The sequence below is a fragment of the Glandiceps talaboti genome, chromosome 5 (assembly GCF_964340395.1).
Source record: "Glandiceps talaboti chromosome 5, keGlaTala1.1, whole genome shotgun sequence".
Lineage (NCBI taxonomy): Eukaryota > Metazoa > Hemichordata > Enteropneusta > Spengelidae > Glandiceps > Glandiceps talaboti.
In genome coordinates, this window is record NC_135553.1 from 12,229,702 (window position 1) to 12,250,521 (window position 20,820).

The 20,820-nt window shown below is 35.3% G+C and overlaps 1 protein-coding gene across 3 annotated transcripts; it reads right to left on the reverse strand.

Annotated features, from left to right (window-relative positions):
- Nucleotides 1–226: 226 nt before the first annotated feature.
- On the reverse strand, nucleotides 227–20,134 carry LOC144435056 (glutathionyl-hydroquinone reductase YqjG-like). 3 transcript variants are annotated; one of them, XM_078123602.1, is made up of 9 exons: nucleotides 19,835–20,134; nucleotides 15,184–15,362; nucleotides 13,437–13,509; nucleotides 11,770–11,968; nucleotides 10,220–10,313; nucleotides 9,495–9,611; nucleotides 8,396–8,512; nucleotides 6,829–6,957; nucleotides 227–423 (listed from the first exon to the last, which is right to left on the reverse strand). In XM_078123602.1, the coding sequence occupies exons 1-9, from the start codon at nucleotides 20,124–20,126 to the stop codon at nucleotides 415–417; spliced, it is 1,209 nt and encodes a 402-aa protein (XP_077979728.1). In that variant the 5' UTR covers nucleotides 20,127–20,134; the 3' UTR covers nucleotides 227–414. The 3 variants fall into 3 exon arrangements, with proteins under 3 accessions (XP_077979728.1, XP_077979726.1, XP_077979727.1); XM_078123600.1 differs by lacking the exon at nucleotides 227–423 and having other exon boundaries at nucleotides 2,742–6,957; XM_078123601.1 differs by lacking the exons at nucleotides 227–423; nucleotides 19,835–20,134 and adding an exon at nucleotides 16,497–16,803 and having other exon boundaries at nucleotides 2,742–6,957.
- Nucleotides 20,135–20,820: the final 686 nt, after the last annotated feature.

The window sequence follows — 20,820 nt, forward strand, 5'->3', positions numbered from 1 at the left end:
CCAAAGCAACCCTGATTGTGTTGTAAGCTCATATAGAAATAAAGTACAGTGACTAATTATTAAAATGTACCAATACTTGAGTCTAATTCGATTAATTGTGGTGATCATGCATAGTGTTTCTTGCAATAATTATATGATGAATTCTACAATACAATGTAATTACAATTGGAAATCAAACTTGGTTATTTAAGGGCTTTCAAAATATTGCATGATATAACGCTATGAGGTTAACATCAAAGGGACCTAAGCAATTCAATAGTGTGCTGGATACATTAATTAACAATAATAATTATAAGACTACTTCACACAGTGATTTAAAACGATTATACTGTGGTTTCTTCTACACCATACATTGCTATATCGGTATGCTTGTCTTGAGAGTCATCTCTACAGATTCTGCAAGGGCATCTCTCATTATCCAGTCTAGGGAGAAGAAACACATTGGATAAAATTTATTTTGTAAATGGCTATAGGAGGGGGCACAGGTTGTACTCATAAACTTGGCCATCATGATAGATTCACATGTTGACAAACTTGAGTCATTTATTTCATTATAGTTTTCATGGTGATAGGTACATAGGTGTTACAGAAAAATTCGGGCTTTTTATTTCACAGTTGCCATGGTGATAGGTGCACATTTATTTCAAAGTTGCAACGGTAATAGCATACATAGGCGGTATGGACAAATTCGATCGGATTTTATTTCATAGTTGCCATAGTTACAGGAGCACAGTTTGTATCAACAGAGTTTGGTTGTTCATCTCAGTTGTCATGGTGATAGGTACACAGCTTGCATCAACAATCCTAGCTGTTGATTGGACTTGATTTCCTTATAATTTACAAGTCATTGTCCTAGCTGTTGATTGGACTTGATTTACTGATAATTTGCATGTCATTGTCTTAGCTGTTGATTGGACTTGATTTACTGATAATTTGCATGTCATTGTCTTAGCTGTTGATTGGACTTGATTTACTGATAATTTGCATGTCATTGTCTTAGCTGTTGATTGGACTTGATTTACTGATAATTTGCATGTCATTGTCTTAGCTGTTGATTAGACTTGATTTACTGATAATTTGCATGTCATTGTCTTAGCTGTTGATTGGACTTGATTTACTGATAATTTGCATGTCATTGTCTTAGCTGTTGATTGGACTTGATTTACTGATAATTTGCATGTCATTGTCCTAGCTGTTGATTGGACTTGATTTACTGATAATTTGCATGTCATTGTCCTAGCTGTTGATTGGACTTGATTTACTGATAATTTGCATGTCATTGTCCTTTCTGTTGATTGGACTTGATTTACTGATAATTTGCATGTCATTGTCCTAGCTGTTGATTGGACTCGGTCAGCATGCATCTTGTCAATTCTCAACTGAAATGTTTGTTGTTCATAACCTACTGAAACAACTATTTCTAAGAATTTTTTTCAGGGTCTGAGCCATCTATGTTACCTTTCATAAGCAGAGGTAAGGCCTAAAAAAAATTGTGTAGTTCCGATTACATTCAATTTTAAAATAGGTGGAGTAGGTAGATTTTTTATTTATTTTATGTTATTTCTTTTTTCATGTGTGAGTGTCTAGTTCAGGTTTTCCATTGTTTTCCAAATGGTCTCTGTGTTATTTATTTCTTCCAATCAGATGTACAGCCATTACAGATTGGAAGAATATTTTTAAGTTGATGTCATATTAATGAGGCCATTAGCATATTGTTGGCCTCAATTTCACTATGATGCTGTTTTCGTCAAGAATATTATGTTTGACAAACTTAAACTTGCTACAGACATGCCTTTTTTGGTCAAACAACAGGTGAATTTTGATTGGCATACACAGATACTAAGATTACCAATTTTTATACGATTTCCTGTACATCAGTAAATTGACAAACTATTTTTGACACATGATTATATACATAGGTACTTGTTAGTGGAAGAGGGTGCATACTAATGAGTATAATTGACATTTTTAATATTATTTAATACTGTTATTGTGTATCTCAATAACTGATGTGTTGATTTAAATGACACTTACCATTTGCATTCTAATTATTATTTGCATCATATAATATCCAACGTCTTTTTGTTAATTATTGTGCATAAATTTAATTTGACAGAATTTTCCAAACAAAACTTGTCATATGAGTCGATGTGATGGTTCTCAAGAACTGATGACAAGGATGCACATGCACACACACACACATGCACACACATGCATACACACATACAAACACACAGACAGACAGACACATACATACACACATACACACATACATACATACATACATACACACATACACACATACATACATACATATATGCACACACACACACACACACATATATATATACACATACATACACACACACGGACACATGACACACACACACACTGACAGACAAAACTAAAACATACACATTCCATTGGATGGTAAAAATGGTCATTAAATACTGTGTTTTAACTTCGATATGGCAAAATAAAAGTGTGATGTTTTCCTCAAAAACAAAATGGTGAACCTCAAACTTTCTTCCATCATTTCAAAAGGATCAGGAACAAGCTTTCATATGACAAAGATTGGCAAGACTTGAACAACTCAGATTTTCAGGAAAATTAGTTGTCTGGGTGCATTTCACCATACCTGTTATGGACTATGTGTTTGTAGAGGTTAAAAGTAATAAGAAGATTTACACAGATAGAACACAAAGTTGTACAGTAAATTTAAGATGTTTATTGTTGTGAATGTCAATATTCTCTTACACAAGATTTGTACTATAAATTACTCCACCTCCAAAAGTACAAGACAGTAACAAAAAGAAAAGGTATAGAAAAATAAAACATTAATATGTAGTCAAAGATTACAAGTGCACAGGTTTTTGAATAAAAACATTGGATATATACGAAGTCTAAGGAATGTATGTTTTGTTGTTTAAAGTGGGTTTAAGTTACAGTGGTAAATGGTGACATTAGAAATACATCCATTATTAAGGCTAACATACAAAGTACACATCAACAGGAAGTATACTTCGTTTCTAGAAATGTATGTATTGTTGTATAAGTGTAATGGTGACATTAGAAAATGGTAGATAAAAATGGTTTCAAAACAGATACACAATTCCTGATACCTGAAATAGAACTTTAACTTCTCGGTATATCATAAAAATGACAAAACATTTCATTTCTTGGTCAAGGAATATTTCATTTCTTGTAAATGAAATGTACAAAAATCTAATGAGTAGGGAATGAAGTAACTGCTTATCTGGTATACAACCTGGTGCTATATAGCTAATGGCCAAGACATTCTCTTTTTGATTTGTACTGCAACTTCGAAAAAGTGTCGTAGTAAAAAGAAAGACACTCTGAAAAATCGATACCAGTAATTTATTTACTTAGAATTGTGTAACCATTTTCCTGTATGATATTCTTAGAAGGAAAGTGAACTAGTCACACCAGTTGATGGACTATAGTTCGTTTAGACATGATAAATAAACCATTACTATGGAAATTATGCTATAGGCAAACTAAGATAGATACACACTAAAACTAACGGATGTTAATGTAATTACACTCACAGTAGGGTGGTGTTTCTAACAGTAAGTTTTCCTCAAGTGACCAAACATTAAACCATATTTATTATATCCACATAATAAAGGCACTGCTAGCACCCATTGTGTAATCTCGCTACCACATCCATTAGTTTTACTTTGAATCTATCTTAGTTTGCCTATAGCTTGATTTCTATAGTAGTACCGGTATTAGATGTAAAGATATTCAGTGCAGTGACTGTATGTATTCAGGAATGAGATTGCAAAAAGAGTTGTATGCAGAACCATGCGTGAATGCTTTTGCATGATAGATTAAAAGGGGTTAAGTGGCACAGTCTGTAACTTAAAACCATTTTCAGCCTACATGGATTGTAAAAAATGTACTCACAAGACACATCTTTTAAATCTCAAGACAAATTCTCACTCAACATCACACAATGTAGTGTATGTACTAGAAATGGTTAAACATATTACAAATAGGATTGAAAACTGAGTTTTCTTTTAAATTTTGTATACATGATACCTCAAACAGTACGTCAATTATACTGTGTATTTTTCTACCCTGTTATATCATGTATGAATTCCTGCACACCAATTTGTTACACATGATTCAACATGATTTAGTCGATGGCATAGCCTACATGTAAGTCAATATAAAACAGATGTAAACACAGAAGACAGTAAAGCCACTGACTGTGCTCCTTTATAGCACTGTTCATGTTACACTATCAGCAAGTTGTTTGACATGTACCTGATAGAGCTATACTCTATCACAGGAAAACTGAAGTTGCTTTTGGTGTGAATCAATCATGGGCTACAATTTTTTTTACATAAACATAGACTTCAAACCAGACTCAACAACAAATGATGTGCTGCACACAGTTTGACTTTGGACATTAGCATACCACACAAGTTTCATGGTAATATTGATATTGAGTAAACTACTATAAACTACAGAGCCCTAATATTATATACATTTACTGGGTAAGTAACAATATTCAGAAGGTGTAATTTAGGCCTCCAAAAGATATCAAGTTTATCATTTCTCAAAGTTTAGAGCATAAAATATGCTGATGTTTATAAAAAAACCAAAAGCGTTTACTACGAGTGAAACCCAAGGCAACTTCAATTTTCCTGTAGATGACTAATGGAAGTAGAGTTGTTTGACAGACTTCAAGGGATATGATACTAATGTACAGAATACAGGAAAGGATCAATGAGAAAGTTATGTCACATTCATTTCAAAATAAGTCACACACTAACATTATGATGAAGACTCATATGCGCAGGTGAAGAGTTACAAATACATTAAAACTTTGTACTGCACCAAAATACTTAATACATTTGTATATTAAAATCCCAAATTTCAACTTTAGTCCGAAGGCCTTTTCAGGGATGTGAAGTCACATTGTTTATGTACACATGATTTCAAATTATTGTCTCAGACAAGAGGTAAAGTGTACTGGCTAGCATCTCTGTGACTTCATAGCCCTGAAGACCTGAAGACTCAGCAGCTGGAAAGCTAGGATTTATTGTAGTATTTTGGTACAGTGCAAATTTTTAATTTATTTGCAAGGTACTAACATGGTGCAAAGCAGTTTTTGTACAGATAAGTTTTAGTGTGGAGGTTGGATTTGTGTGTTTTGTTTTCCAATTGAAAAAAAGACTTACTGTTAGTTGTTGTTCTGAAAACAAAGCAAGTGTTGACAGTGCATTAAGGTGTACTTTATTTAGATAGGAAATTAGATTTTGGAATTTGTTTCCATACTTGTCTGTTTTTCACACCTTGCACACTATGAAAAGTTATTACACCACACAATTTCTCAACAATTTATAAACAAAATTAAAACTACCACAGTCATATATTCCATAATACTAATTCATTCAAACTTTTTGGTCAGAGAAAATAGAAGTTACTGTATTTTTTTAATATTTAACTTGCAAACATGCTTGCATCACAGGTGCAAAAAGCAAGTGTTTAGGCATATATTATCAGAATAAATTCGTAAAAGTAGAGTCAGACTTATTTCTGCCTTTAGTACACTATTTCTAAATTGTGTATAGACAAACCTAAAGAGTGTTGAGACAATGCTGGTGTAGTAAATGTGATGTCATAACCAGGAAATGCTAGTAACACTTACTATTAAACAGTAATGAGTGAAAAAATAAAGGAATTGCCTTTGATAATACAATTTCAGTTATGTTCAAATAGTTTCATTCACTGTGTAGAATTCTCAACAAAACTTACTTTCATTAATCAACAGTGCAATAAAGTATCAGACTCTCCAAATATTTCAACGACTAACAGCTATCTTCATCTTCAATTTCAGTTACAAACAGAAATTCGTTTTTTTAATTTAAATCTAGCTGTCTCATTTAAATATTTTGCCTTCATTCATAGCTTATGATATTCAATTCAATTAGTTGTTGCATCTGGTATGTTACTTTACATAATTCTGAATTATTGTCATTCGTCCTCTGGTCCAAACTCTGTTCTTATAGCAGGCAGTTTAATAATTACTCAGGGGTTTTATTTCAGATTGCCTTATAAGGAGACAAGCACACAATTAAGAAGCTCACACTTTCTGAGGGATATATCTACCATAAAAATGCTCCCTGACTATACCATGTACAAAAAACATGACAATATGTGAGTATGCAATACTAGAATTGATCCTTACACACTGACACCAACATAAAAGTATTAAGAAAAAATATACTATTTACTAAAAGTTAATATCTGTATATACTCATGTTATTCTCTCTAAAATAAAAATACAACAACCTCATACATTCACTGTTCCCTAAAAGGTTTTTGACACAGAAGAAATTAAGCAAATGTTCATGTGTGGGTTAAAAGGCAATTGGGTTATCACCAGATTGACTTGTGTTGTTTCTGGGTTTCTTTGTGTTGTATCTGGGTTTGTGTTGTGTCTGGGTTACTCTAGGTTGTCACCAGGTTGCTTTGCGTTGTATCTGGGTTGATAAGGTTTGTATCTGGGTTGATTAGGGTTGTCACATGATTGCTTTGTGTTGTATTTTGGTTGATTAGGGTTGCCGCAGGTTTAATTTGTGTTATCTTAATTGAACAAGTTGCTTAAAATATATGTGCTCTATGTAAGTCAAAGTTACTTTTTAGTTTTGTGTGTATAAAAGCCTTATAAGGAACAGGTACTGTTGAGTTCACTGAAAAATATGATACTGTTACACATGTTTGACGTGTACAAAGTATCTCTGTATGTCCTGTTGTCTACTTTTTGCGTGGTGATTTCCTGGATGGACTTACATTTTCAGTGTCTGACTTTCTCTTTGGAGCCTTGCCAAGGCCAACTTTGTCACGATCATGTGGAGCGTTGTAGTCCAGTTCAGGTCCAATAGCAACAATACCAAATGGATTGATCTGAATGTGACTTTGCTGTATTCATGATTAAAAAAAAAAGAATTCATCAAATACAATTTTATTTATCATAAAGTGCCTCAGTGAAGTCTCAAGTTGAATACTTTTCAAATTTGAAACAAAATTTCACCTAATACAGCCCATTTCAAGTTACAATTCACTGGTTCTGTATGATACAACCATACAGAAACCAATCAGAAACTATTATTTACACTGAAATAGCCAGATCACAATTTCTTGTTACATTTTGTCTATTATGAAATGAACCTACTGTAACTAGATGCAGATATGTAAGCACCAATTTTTTGATGTCTGCATTTGATGTCTGCATGGTGGCACTTACTTCTTTCAGTTCAGACAAAATGTTGCAAGAAACTATTCATTCAATATTGCTATCTTAAAAGTGCAGCATGTGTAGTTTCTTATTGGTTTCTGTGTGGTTGTATCAAACACAGTTGATTAATGGTAGCTTGAAACGGGCTGCATGTTTCAACAAATATGTGAACTTTTATTCAATGATAAGATATTGACACTTAAGGTTTCCAGATTGATCCCACAAACCGTTGTCTCATATTGCATATGTATTCCACTTTGAAGTACATCATGACATTTAAGTGTAAAATATGACAGAGACCCAAAAGGTGCAAATGCAAGTGTAGTGTACTTGGGACGAATGAGTGCATTTGTTATCACTGTGGTTAGCTGCACCAAATGCACAAGTGCAAATACCCAGAGTACTCACACTGGCATTCATGGGGTTCCTTTACTATAATATTAAGTAATATCTAAAATAGCATATTTCATTAAAAATTTCATTTCGCATGATTTCATTTTACGGTATGCTTATTTTCAAACAGGTATGCAATAATATTTTCAGTACTGCACAGCAATGCAAATACCCCCTTAATAGCATGCATGCATCAATGCTAGTTATCGTTGGTACATACACTGAGCTACATCAATAACTTTGAGAGAGTCATTTCACAATTTCAAATCACATAAATTTCAAACCACAATCGCAAGAAACACCAGATTGTAAATTATTCCATTGATATACATTGATGGCCCTGTATTACCTCATGGGAGTTAGCAGGCATCTATATGCACTACATGAATAGTGAACATTCATGTAAAAATTCATGACTATTCATCGTAAGGTATTAAGCACTTATGAAACGTGAATACTTATCTATTGTTCATCTGATACATATGTATGTCTACTAACTCCCATGAGACAACACTGGGTCATTGCCAAGACAGTCACAGAACAATGAATGTGAAACAAGATTCAAGTTGCAAGATGCAAGTTATGTGATGTGAAGTCATGAAATGACTCTCCAGAACCCAAGGTTTAGAAAAACACCTTTATTTCTTTGACTGGTGTTCCCCTTTAATATCATAGTCAAGAATATCAGTGACTTCCACTTTTAAAAATACACATACAATGTAAACATACCTGGTAGTGTTTCTGGATATGTTCCTGATTGACTGTCTCAGCTACACAAGAAGTCTGATAGATATCACGGACGTAGCCCCAAATAGTGGGATAATCCATAATTCGTTTCTTGTTACACTGAAAGAGTAGTACACCGAGACTCACTTTAAAGCATACAGCAAGCTCCTTATGTATGTCAACCTCAAGTATCACTATCATCAGTAGCAGCCATATTTGATTTCTGACTGAGCTTGTCGCAACCAAACAGCATGTATTACTTTATAGAGTGTAATATATATATATGTGGCCCTTCTTTTTCTGATAAACTTGGACCTTCTTGTTTATTGAGATGGAGAATGAACCATAAACAAAAGATCACCATTTCAGTCCTTGTCAACAGTGATGTGGAGTATGTTATAGATCATCTCAAAACAGTAAAATGTACAATATGTTTTCACATTTCAATATTAGTTGCTAATGATTACAGTGTTACTTGAAGATTCGACCAGAAGCAGAAGCCAATGAGGGGAGATGGTTTTCATTATAATACTACTAGGGAGCTTGAGGCAAAAATATCATTGTACCTTTTAGTCTTCATTTCTAAAATTGGTCCACTAGGGACTATAACTTATATCTAAAAGGTTCTGATGAGAGTGGTAATGGGCATTTAAATGGAACTTTTGAGGTGCTGGTTTCTTATGTCGATTTTGAATGTAAAGTGATGTTGGGTAAATCTGCATGGGGACTTTCATAAACAAATTTAAGCTCTCTTAAAACACCCTTGTTTGACAGGTTTTCAATTTGAGACAGTGGATTATAACCCTTTACTGACTTGTTTTCTGTAACTCTATGTAATTACACCCTAAACATAGGGTGTCAGGCTTTCAAAGGTTAAGCAATGCATTCATATGAGAGTAGATTCAATAAGTCTGCCAAAAATACAAGTCAAATAAGCTGATTGCCTCCAGCATATATAACAAATACATGTGTAGACTACTGTCTAGAGGGCCAGTTTGTTAAAAGGGTCAAATGATTCAGTTCATTGCTTGATGAGTAACATATCCTGCTTGAAAGCATCATTTATTGACAAGGTTCCAAGTTTACTGGAGAATTTACAAACCTTGAAATGTCCCACGTACACTGGGTCAAATCTTATCAAAGTGGTAAACAATCGCACATCAGCTTCTGTCATTTGATCACCGGTTAGGTATCGAGATTTCTCCAAGATATCGTTAACCTGTAAATACAGACACCTATATTCAAATTCCAACATGAGATCATTTTTTTAATCAAAATCCAGAGAGTATTGTCGTTATTCAGAGGCACTTTTTACAAGACAATATTAGACAAAATGAAACTATTATCAAAAACTACACAAACTAAGAATGACTGACATAGGTTGAAAAGAACTTCTTAAAATAGAATCATGAGAATGTGGCTTGGTAATGAACTCTGAAAGCTTTTGATGTTGTTTTGTTCATGAAAACTCCATCCTCTTCTCAGTTAAAATAAAAAAAAAATCTGGGGTCACCATCCAAATTTTTGAAATAGAGGCAAATGTATGGTATGCTGACAGGACCTGAATACTAGACAATTGTACATACTTCAGTTAGTACAACAAGTACATGGTGTATTTCTTGTTGTGTTTTCTGTCTGTTTGTTTTTCCTGTCAGTTGTATGGCTGCATTGTGATTAATTTTTAATGTAATGCACTTTATAAGGAATAAAGATTAAGATGTAATACTAAAAATAGAAATAAGATCAAATGTTTGGAAAAACACTACATCCAAGTTATAGGTAGGGATTTGATAACATTAAACTTGATCTGAATGAATGAACGATTACCTTATCAAGATGTGTAAAGACATCCCTTACAGCTACATCATAGGCTTCCTGACTCCTAGCAAATCCAGCTCTGTATACACCATTATTGATGTTTCTTTGAAAGAACAAGATGTTATTAGTGTGTTAGTCTCACTCTCGAAAACTGTAAAACAGTGGTAAAATCTACCTAAAATTTACCCAAACAATGTATCCATAGACCCTACACTTCAAAATAAACATTGGAGTACTAGTAATCTTAGACTCTCTCACAGCCTCGGGAACATCACTTGCAGAAAGCGGGAGAATTGCAAAAACATGATGGGTCGCAATAACACGTCAAGGAATGGTCAGTCCTGTGTAGTTGATGATGGTGCACACTACAAAGATATTAGAGAGAGTACAAGTATCTTGTAGCGATGCTCCATAGGCTGTGAGAGTGTCTATAGTAATCTATGCATTTGATTTTTACCAGGGACATAGTTCCTTACCTCAATTATTTTGATTCTAACCATAGATCATGTCCCTTCTAAGATCTATGTTTTAACCTTACTTAACATAGAATGCGCCTCACGGACAAATTTCATTGAAAATCAAAGGTCTTTACATCTCTCCAAACTATGAAACCTTGTTCCTTGTCCTTTTCAAATAATAAAATAAATTTGAGAACTCAATGTCTTGTTTTCGAGTATATTGCCAATCTTCTATTTTCGTATTGAGCGGCCATATTGGATTTCAAAAAGACTAAATTTTGGTATCATTTTGAAAACGTGTACCCAAGATTTTATTTATTGATTTTAACTGAGGTTGATGTTTACTCAAACAAAGTAACAACAAAAGTTTAAAGATTTTATTTCCAAGGCGCATTCCAACATTTAAGCAATGAGTAAGAAATGGGTAATAAATAGTTTGGACTATAATAATTTACATACTATATAAAACTTTACTATTATTTTCTACTTAAAAAATGACATGAAACAACTTCGACTGAGTCCATGTTTTTAACAATTGCTAAAAATGAAAAAAAGAGATATGAAAAGTTTACTGTACACATAGTGACTTGTAAATAAACAGGTAAACACACTTAAGTAATCACTGCATTACATCCAGATTGTCGCTTTCCCATACATTGAATAAACAAAGGGTACATATAAGGCCTAAAGAAAATAATTGTTTGGTTCCGGTTACCCGACCCCCATCTAGCTTTTCACTGCCGACCCTAAACGTTTTTTTTTACACTTTCGAGAAAAAAATAAAATCGTTAAAATTGTGGTCTCACAAGAAATAGTGGATGCGAAAACTGCCATCAACTTAAAAAGACATTCTAAAACTGTTCTTCCAATCTGTATAATGCATATGGCTTTACATCTGATGGGAAGAAATAAACAACACAGAGACCACTTGGAAAACAATGGAAAACCTGAACTTGAAACTCACACATGAAAAAAAAAATATAATAAAATAAAATAAAAAAATCTACCTACCCCACCTATTCTAAAATTGAATGTAACCGGAACCACACAATTTTTTTTATAAGGCCTAAGGTAAATAGTACAATCCATGTCTTAACTTACGGATAAACCCAATCGTTTACTTCATCAATTTTCTCTCTCAGCTCCTTAGGATAAAGGTCTACTTTCCTGTGTTCATCAGTGGCACAGAACTCATTGAATTCATTGTTGAACATTCTTATGATTTCTGATGATTCGTTATTGACGATGGTCTTTTTGGTCTTGTCCCATAACACAGGCACAGTAATATTACCGGCATAATCTATAACATACAAAATGAAGTAATAAGTCATACTTAGTGAGTAAAAATCACTTCAAATAAGTTTCAACACTGACTTTACAATGGCAATGGCTACTGTATTTAAAACACAACTATACCTTCAGTGGATACAGTATGGTAAGAACAACAAGAATGACAACAACAAATTAGCAACCATGCAAGAAATATTCTCTAAAAATTGAATGAAGAAATTATAATTACTTTTCAAAAATCTGCATAGTGCATGATTCAACACTGTCACTGTATATGAATTACAATGCATTTCATGATATCATTACAACTGAGTTTGTCACACACATACACATGATATTTGATCTTCGATTGTACAATATGGGTATGAGAAGAATTTGATGTATTACAGATTACATATATTTTAGTTATGACGTTAGACTGTCGACAGTCGTTCGTGCAGTTTTTGCTACATTTTATCTAAAACTAAAGTTGTTGCCTCACTCCGATCTGGAGCAATACTATAACCGCATACTGATAGCGACAGCGAGTGCCAAAGGCACGCACAGCTCGTGCCTCTGCCACTCGCTGTTCCCATCAGTACACGGTAGTGTTCAGTGCTATGGAGTGAGGCGATGACTTTTTTTAAAATGAAACTGGAGCAAAGGCACGAACGACTGTCGACAGTCTATTATATCTGTTGTCTGAGCTGTAACAACTCCTACAGCAACATACCTGACACATTATTTAAGACCTACTTAAACAAGAAATATGTACCCCATTTCAAACTTGGCATTTTGTTGTCAGAGACCAAAATTAAATTTGCAGTAGTACTTTAAATCTTAAGACAAGAATACATACAATAAAACAACAATATCACATTGGCATTGTGCCAAACTAAAACAGAGGTTACAGAAGGATCAACAGGTGATAGTTCAAGTAGCCATGTGGATTAGAAGAGGTATTTAGTCTGGATTTCTTGTTGATACAGCAACTTTATTGTGTTTTTCTACTTGAAAATTTGAAATTATAACAGACCAATGCTATGTTTGTAACTCAATACTTGTAAACAATGCTAAAATCTGTAAAAAATGTTATTGTATTACACTTACAAACTCAGTACGCAAACACAAGTAAACACTAAGGTGATAACTCACAATTGAAACATAATAAATGCCTTAAAGTTAGGAACAACTACAGAGTGTAAATTATGAAGAGTGGCACCCCCTGGGACTGAACTCTACTGTGAAAAGGTTATGTCTTGTAATGAATTTGATATCCAAAGTGGACTTCTGACATTGCGATCTATAGGAAGTATCTGAATGTGCCATTATTTAGGGTCGTGTTTCTTTTTATGTAGTAGTATTTTAGTTAACAAAGGCGATTCGTACACTTTCCTGACCAGCCCTGTACAGAGTCTACCTCCAGCATTGTGTTTATATTCAATTGACTGCAGAGTTACAAACAAAATAAAGTAAATAGAAACTTGAGAGGGACCTACCTGGATTTGCTTTCAAATAAATTTCTTTCAAGAACTTTGCACCATTGATAGGATCCAAGGTACAGCCAGGTTTCTAGAGATAGATCATATGGTCAAGACATTGGAAGTGAACTGGTCAATGCAAATATCTTATTTATTCTTTTGTCTCGTCATTATTGTTCCGTATTCTTAAGTCAATATAAATTAAGGAATAAACAATTTATTTGAATTCTACCCTATACATGTATAATTAGAAGTGTTTCATTTAATTCATACACTCAGACTTGTTTTCAATTGATATGCCAAAATATGTCCTGAGTAGTGCAATATTTGGAACAACAGTCTCCTATTTTAAGTTATCAGACACACTGTGACTTCCGGGGTGGGGGTGGGGGGTGGGGGTTCAATGAACTCTGCATTGGGCACATTTCATCGTCAGGTCATCCAAGTTTTGGGGAACAGCATCCCATTTCATCAGAGAGGTATGAGAACTTTTGGGGAACAGTCTCCCATTTCATGGTATCGAACAGGCATACTGATTACTCAGACTGGGTCCAGTGAACACTTCATTCACATGTGTACATTTCATAATTTTGGATGAAACAGTCTCCCATTGCAAAGTATTAGACACACTGTGATTATGTATACATTACTGGGGTTCAGTGGACATTGCACTGTGTACATTGAAACAAGGAGATCATACTATAAATATAATTTGTAAGTAGAGGCACCACAGAATGTCAAGACACATCAGTCACGTATCAGTAAATGAGATATACAATGACAATGTGTTATAGCAGCAAGCTGTGTGTATATAATGAGTTTAGTACAGATTTCATATAAATATTTTCACTCTTGTAAAACGAGGTCAGAGACTCAGCATTTGCCACTTTGAAACCATTGAAATTGAAGAAAGTCAAGTCTCAATTTGATGTATTTTGAATTATTGTTAGTAAACACTGACAGGATCAACGTACAAAATCTCTACAGTCAGACTACCAAAACTCTGACATACCAAAATTGAATAGATATTTATCTTTTATATATACAACATGGGAAGCTAAGGACAACACTTTTGTCATGCTGACTCAGCAAAAATGCATTTTTAAAAAAGGCAGGTCATTGCAGCCATAGACATGGGAGTTCTCCAAGGTCACTACTTTAAGTAATGAAGTCTGCTACATCTACATGCAAATTTAAATGTTATGCATGATCGCTTTTATTTGTGTGGCACCCCCTGGGATTTCTTGTTTTATTGTTACATGTGGTCATGGATGAATTCAACATTACATACATTACTTCATTGTAATATTAATTATTGCCCTGTTATTTTTAATCCCAAACTCAAGTTCAAATATTATTTTTGACCCCTAAATGGTGCAAAAGCTTCTTTGAACCCCAAACTTGACGTATAAATTCTCTGCCAGATAGCATGACTTCTGAAACTCTATAATGTTGAACCTTCGACACTGGTAGATCGAAGGGAAAAAACCATGAAGTCAATTGTCTTCATTTTTGGGAATTCATTCACAAACTTGGAATGAAAACAGTAAATGTGGTGATGAAATTGAAAGCCATGGGTAGAATTGATTGGTTTATATATGTAGCCCACAGAGTTCGAGTAGTAGAGAGAGAGGGATCAATAGCGAAACCTGGTTTGAAAGTGACTCCTACCAACTAGGTTTGGGCCAATAATGAAATCAAATAACCTGTTAGAATTCCCTAAATATTGATTAATTTATAATCTGTATTTATGCAAAAATATTACCTTATCAGTGAAATTCCAGCCTCCATCTCCCAAGAGCCAATCAACTACAGTAAAGGAAATGACATCTTCTAGGCCTTTCAGTTTGCGAGATATCAACGTACGATGAGCCCAAGGACAAGCATAGGATACATAGAGATGATAACGATTTGCTTCTGCTTTGAAACCACTGGATCCATCAGCTAAAAATGAGAGAGATATAGGATGGTGCAGATTACTGTTTTATAAAGTGTTTTTCTGAGATCTTATTATTTTTTCAATTTAATTTCTCTGGATTTGTTTATGTTCTTTCTTTTAATAGTTCCTGGTAAGCACCTATGAAAACTTTTTGGATATATGGTTGATATATAAGTGCTTATTATTAAAATCATTATTGTTATTATGATAATATTATTTAATTGTTATTACCGTTCACTGGCTGTTTGATACAACCATACAGAACCCAATGAGAAACTGCACATGCAGGTACATATGTACATGTGAATATTCATGAGAGATGTTGTACACTGAAGGGAGTAAGCACTTAAATTAGAAATCATGAATATTCATTGTTTAACCATGAATAACCATTTCTGCATGCTGACTCCCATGATGCAATATGGCTCACAGTAAAGATACCCTATTTTAAAAAGCACATGATTAACTTGATGTTTCTCTGAAATCACAATTGTAAAAGATGTAAAATCACATACAATGAAATGAAATGACTCAGACTCCAGAATGATAGTTTATGAAAATGCCCTCATTTCCTGGAGTGGCATTCCCTTTAATGGCACCTGCCCCAAGCAACACCACTGTCATTTTACCTATTCAAATGTTTGTCGGTCCTTACAACTGGACATTATTTTTTGCACAGTTCCCACATCAATATTTGTTTCTCCCTTTCTTACATGACATACTTGTTGATTATTGACCTATGAAGGAGGAAGGACAACACTGCATCCCTTACGGTAAACATTCAGTCTGCAGTGTCCTTGGGTTGATATTTTTTATATATTTTGTACTCAATTTTAACCCTATATATGCTTCATATATCTCGTCTCAGTGGTTCCTAGAGTTTCTATTATCGCTAAAGTAACTGTACTTCTGAAAGCTTGAGAGAAAACGGTTTGTTGCGTATGACCTACTATACGTCATTCACGTTGCACTCATGTCTAGGAGTGGCACCCCCCGTTAACGCGAAGTTTGCAATCAATGTTGTATGACTCAGCAGCTAGCTAGCTACCATTGTAGTACCAGCTATGATTTCAAAAGCCGAGCATAAAACCACTGCAAGTCTCTCAATCACGTTAACTGGGTGTCATTATCAACCTTACCAGTAACATTTTGACGAAAAGAGGCCTGTTTTCGTATGTATTCCCCCGATTTGCTGATTGATGAGGTCCACGACTTGACGATGTCAGTAGAATCGACCTTGTCCGAGTTATCGTTTGCAGTTGACATATTGCGTCTGTGTTCGATGCTACGGAAGACTTTAAATGGCGACGTCACGTGTAATCTCCGAGATGAACAGATTGATTTGGTATGTTGTTTGCTACAAATGTACACTCTCAAATGGTACCACCTCCAGAGTGTGCAGGTATTATGCATGTGCTGTGGTGTAATGGGGGAATTCTGAGCTAGGTCATGTCCCGGGGGTCATGTCAGATCCGCAGATGGGTCAAGTGCGATCACGTGATGCAATGTATTCTGTGAATGGTGGTCTGATATCATATTACAGTATATCTCTGTATACCATCATGTACATGTATGTAATCATTCAGTTTCCACTGAGAAAAAAATGGCCCAGCATTTGTATACTTTTGTGACAGAAAAAAAAGAGAGAGACATATTTTACAGTGCAGAAAGTCTCACTGGAGAGTGTCCCGAAAGTGATTTTGTGGGAGACGAGAACCGTGACGAGTCATCGACTTCTAGAAAACGAAATTTCACCCCGATTTACGTTTTTGTCTCATAAGTTATGATTTTACGCGACTGTGCAAAAGAATTTAGTGTTATAGTATTTTAATGACCGAGACACGTCTACTAAAAGTTCATTCGATGTCACAGTTATCAGAGAAATGATTATGAACAACACATCACCGTCCTACTTCGAGTTCGATCACGGTCCATGGCGATCTACACGTACGTCTGGACGTATAAATATAAATAAGCACCATCTGATACACTTCTTTGCTCCGGATAGTCTATTTCATACGAATTGTTATTGTTGAAAAACAAATTATATTGAAAATGTTGGCCTACTAAAACTTTTAAAGTAATTTTGTATAAAGCATCGACAGAAAAATTTCAATAGTAAGATTACATGTATGATAGATTTGAATTACTGTGAAAACCATAGACCCTCCACGTTGGTGGAGGGTCTATGTGAAAACATATTTTAGTAATTATGTAACATTTTCACGCACTTTGTGCCAAAATGCTGACAAGCAACTTCGTCAGTGCTGTGGAGAAATGGGTGTCGCTTGGCCCTCACCGCCGGGCTGGCCAGCTCTTTGGAAAGTGTGAGGGCGCCCCGTCACGGCGTACTTAACCGATCAGTTACAGAATATGTCACACCACTGACCAGCTGACAAGCTTTTCTATAAAAAATAGCGCCAATGATGTTCCCACCAAATTTCAGATCAATCTGCCGAATATTTTTTTCGAGTTTACTGAGATTTTTTAAACCAAAAATGAGATTGTTTAAACCAAATCACATACCTGTGATGTGATCGTTTTGCTCTAAACACTTTCCAACTAAGACACCACACAAGCAATGTCCCCACCAAATACCAAGGCAATCGGTTGGGCAGGTTTTGAGTTTAAGTCATCCACACATGTCATCCACACGGTCTCATGTCTATAGTAGGAATGGACCTGTTTTAATTCAGCTATTCTAAAAACAGTGTTTTTAAGGAACCTGAAACAGAGGTTAATCTTGATGCCATTGACAGATAGGTGCGAAGTAGCCCATAAAAGATTTAATAATTTCATGACATCAATAAAAAAAATAACCTTTCATTTTACGCTGAGATGGGAAGCAAGAATCACGTTTTTTGACCCAAAATGCACATCTCTGAGGCGATTATTTTCATTTGAACAATTTTCCATCTACACACCCTAACTAATGTCGCCACCAAATACCAAGGCAATAGGTCTGGTGGGTTTTGAGTTTAAGTCGTTTACACACACACACACACACACACACACACACACACACACACACACACACACACACACACACCACCGCCACCACCACCACCACCACCACCACCACCACCACCACCACCACCATGGCTATAGCACTACTGACCCTTAGTTCAGTTGTGCTAAAAAAAATCATCTTTGATGATATGAGCATTTAATCACAATGCAATCACAACACAGAAATTATTTGTATTTTGTAATGAAGATTACACCATCAAACACAAATGAAAGATTTACAATTTTATTGGGTAAAAATACAAACATGATAGAACAGGTAATTTATACACCACCAGTTTTACTGGTTCAACTGGTTGTCCCTGGTTTACTCCGAGTCAGTTTCCCCATATTTATATTACTATCTATCTAAAATGACAAACTTTACGATATCCCCCACCCCCAATAACCCGTCATGAATATCCCAGTGTTTATCCGATGCTTCCTTGTTTGTGAATGAAGATTTTGTCGGGTTTTTTTTAAAACTCATTAGTCTGTAGAATGAATTGTAAGCATGAAATTAGTTGATGTCTAGTCAATTCTAACAAAGGTTTCTCGTTTGTTAAGCATCTCGTTCCTGTTCGATTACTGGACTGGCTGGTTTCCTCACAAACTCAAGCAACTGATGATGAGCCATCCGAACGACTTGGATTGCTTCCCATCTCTCTATCGCCCTCTTACGACGAAGTGAAAGTGATATGACACACAGACAGGAAGTCTGTGTATGACATGATATGACCCGCCACGAGTTTCTCCCCGATTTAGGTTAATTTGTGGTTTTATATAAACTGCAACATGCATTCTTACCATGAAATTGAAAATGTCAACACAGGTAATTTATATTTAATCGATTTTGTAAAAGGGGTTGCCGTGTTTTCTCGGTTTATTCGACGTGGTAGGTAACAACATTGTATCCGTACGGTGTTGTATGGTTTCCCCGGGGGTTTCGCACACCTGTGACTGACTGACTGTGACATCTTTATCAAAACAAACATAGAGTCACTTAATGTTTTCGCCTTTATTCGAAGAAGGAAATAATCTATAAATGTTATAGTTGTCTTAATGTTCTTATGCATTTATAAATCGACCCCAGACAGTGAGTTTATAGCTATTTTTCTACCAGGTCAGTCCAATGTCCAGGTGAGCGTGCACTGTGCATTGAGCCCGGTACACTGCATGGACAACACGGGGGGACAACACTGAACTTTCGGGACCGAAACAATCAGTTATCGTGGTTTTGGGCCAGTATACACTGGTTACGATTAAGGATACTTAGACACCAATTGCAACTTACAATTTTAATTGAAGTCACTGGTTTCAAACCTCGGGTAATATAATGTTTGCCTTTCGCAGTATAGCAGTGACTCAGCAGCTAGCTAGTTAATACCCGATATAACTTTCAAAAGCCGAGCTTAAACCGCAGCAATTATTCTATCAACCACGTTTTGGCTGAGGTAATTGTCATCCTTACCAGTAACCTTTTGACGAAAAACGGCTGATTTTCGTATGTATTCACCCACTTCGTTGACTGATGACGTCCATGACATCTCCAAGCAAGGGTCCTCTTTTTCCGCACCCATATATATCTTATAGTTGCGTTGATTTGACATAATGTGACGTCTGCGTTCGGTGGCACTCCGGAAAATACTAAATGGCGAAATCACGCTCTCTGAGAGAAGCAGAGTGACTTTGTACGTTGTTTGCTGCAAATAAGCTAAATTAAACGGTGCCACCAAGGACCTCACGAGTATGCTGTTATGCATGTACTAATTGCGATGCAGACCAGTTGATATGCGGATGAGCTGTCAAGTATGATCACGTGATACGATATAGTAGTTACAGTGAAAACAGGTCAAACCAGGTGATGACACCTAAACGCGCTTGGGTGTCATGACCTGGTTTCACCCGTTTCTAGAGATAGACAGCATGCTCACATGCATGTACATGCTCAGCAACAAAAAGAAATGACAACTGTTATTTTGTACAGGCTTAAATCACATACTTGTGATCGATGATCCTGGACTGCACTCTATGGTTGTAGAATATAATAATTTTCGATATTAAATATTGGCGTACTTTAGCCTAGACATAAGCTTATAAGTTATACCATGGAGAGTGGCCCCGGCCCTCCACTGTCTATGGTTATACCTCAGACCACTATGGTCTGAGGTTATACACAGTCATTCAAGGAGACGATGAAAATCCAAACTGTATATCAAAAAGGCAGGATTCTAGGGTTGCATATTTACTGCATCAGTGGAATTTAATATATGCGGATGATAATTGTTGACAAGTCAAGCCAGACTACTTATTTGCATGAATAGTATTGGTTACTACTATTTGCGATTTTGTGTGAGACAATAGCACTCCAGTAACTATCTGCAATAATTGTATCCATATTTTTTGTTTCTGAGCTGTTTATCGTTCTTGGGTTTGCACTAAAAATAATTATTTTGT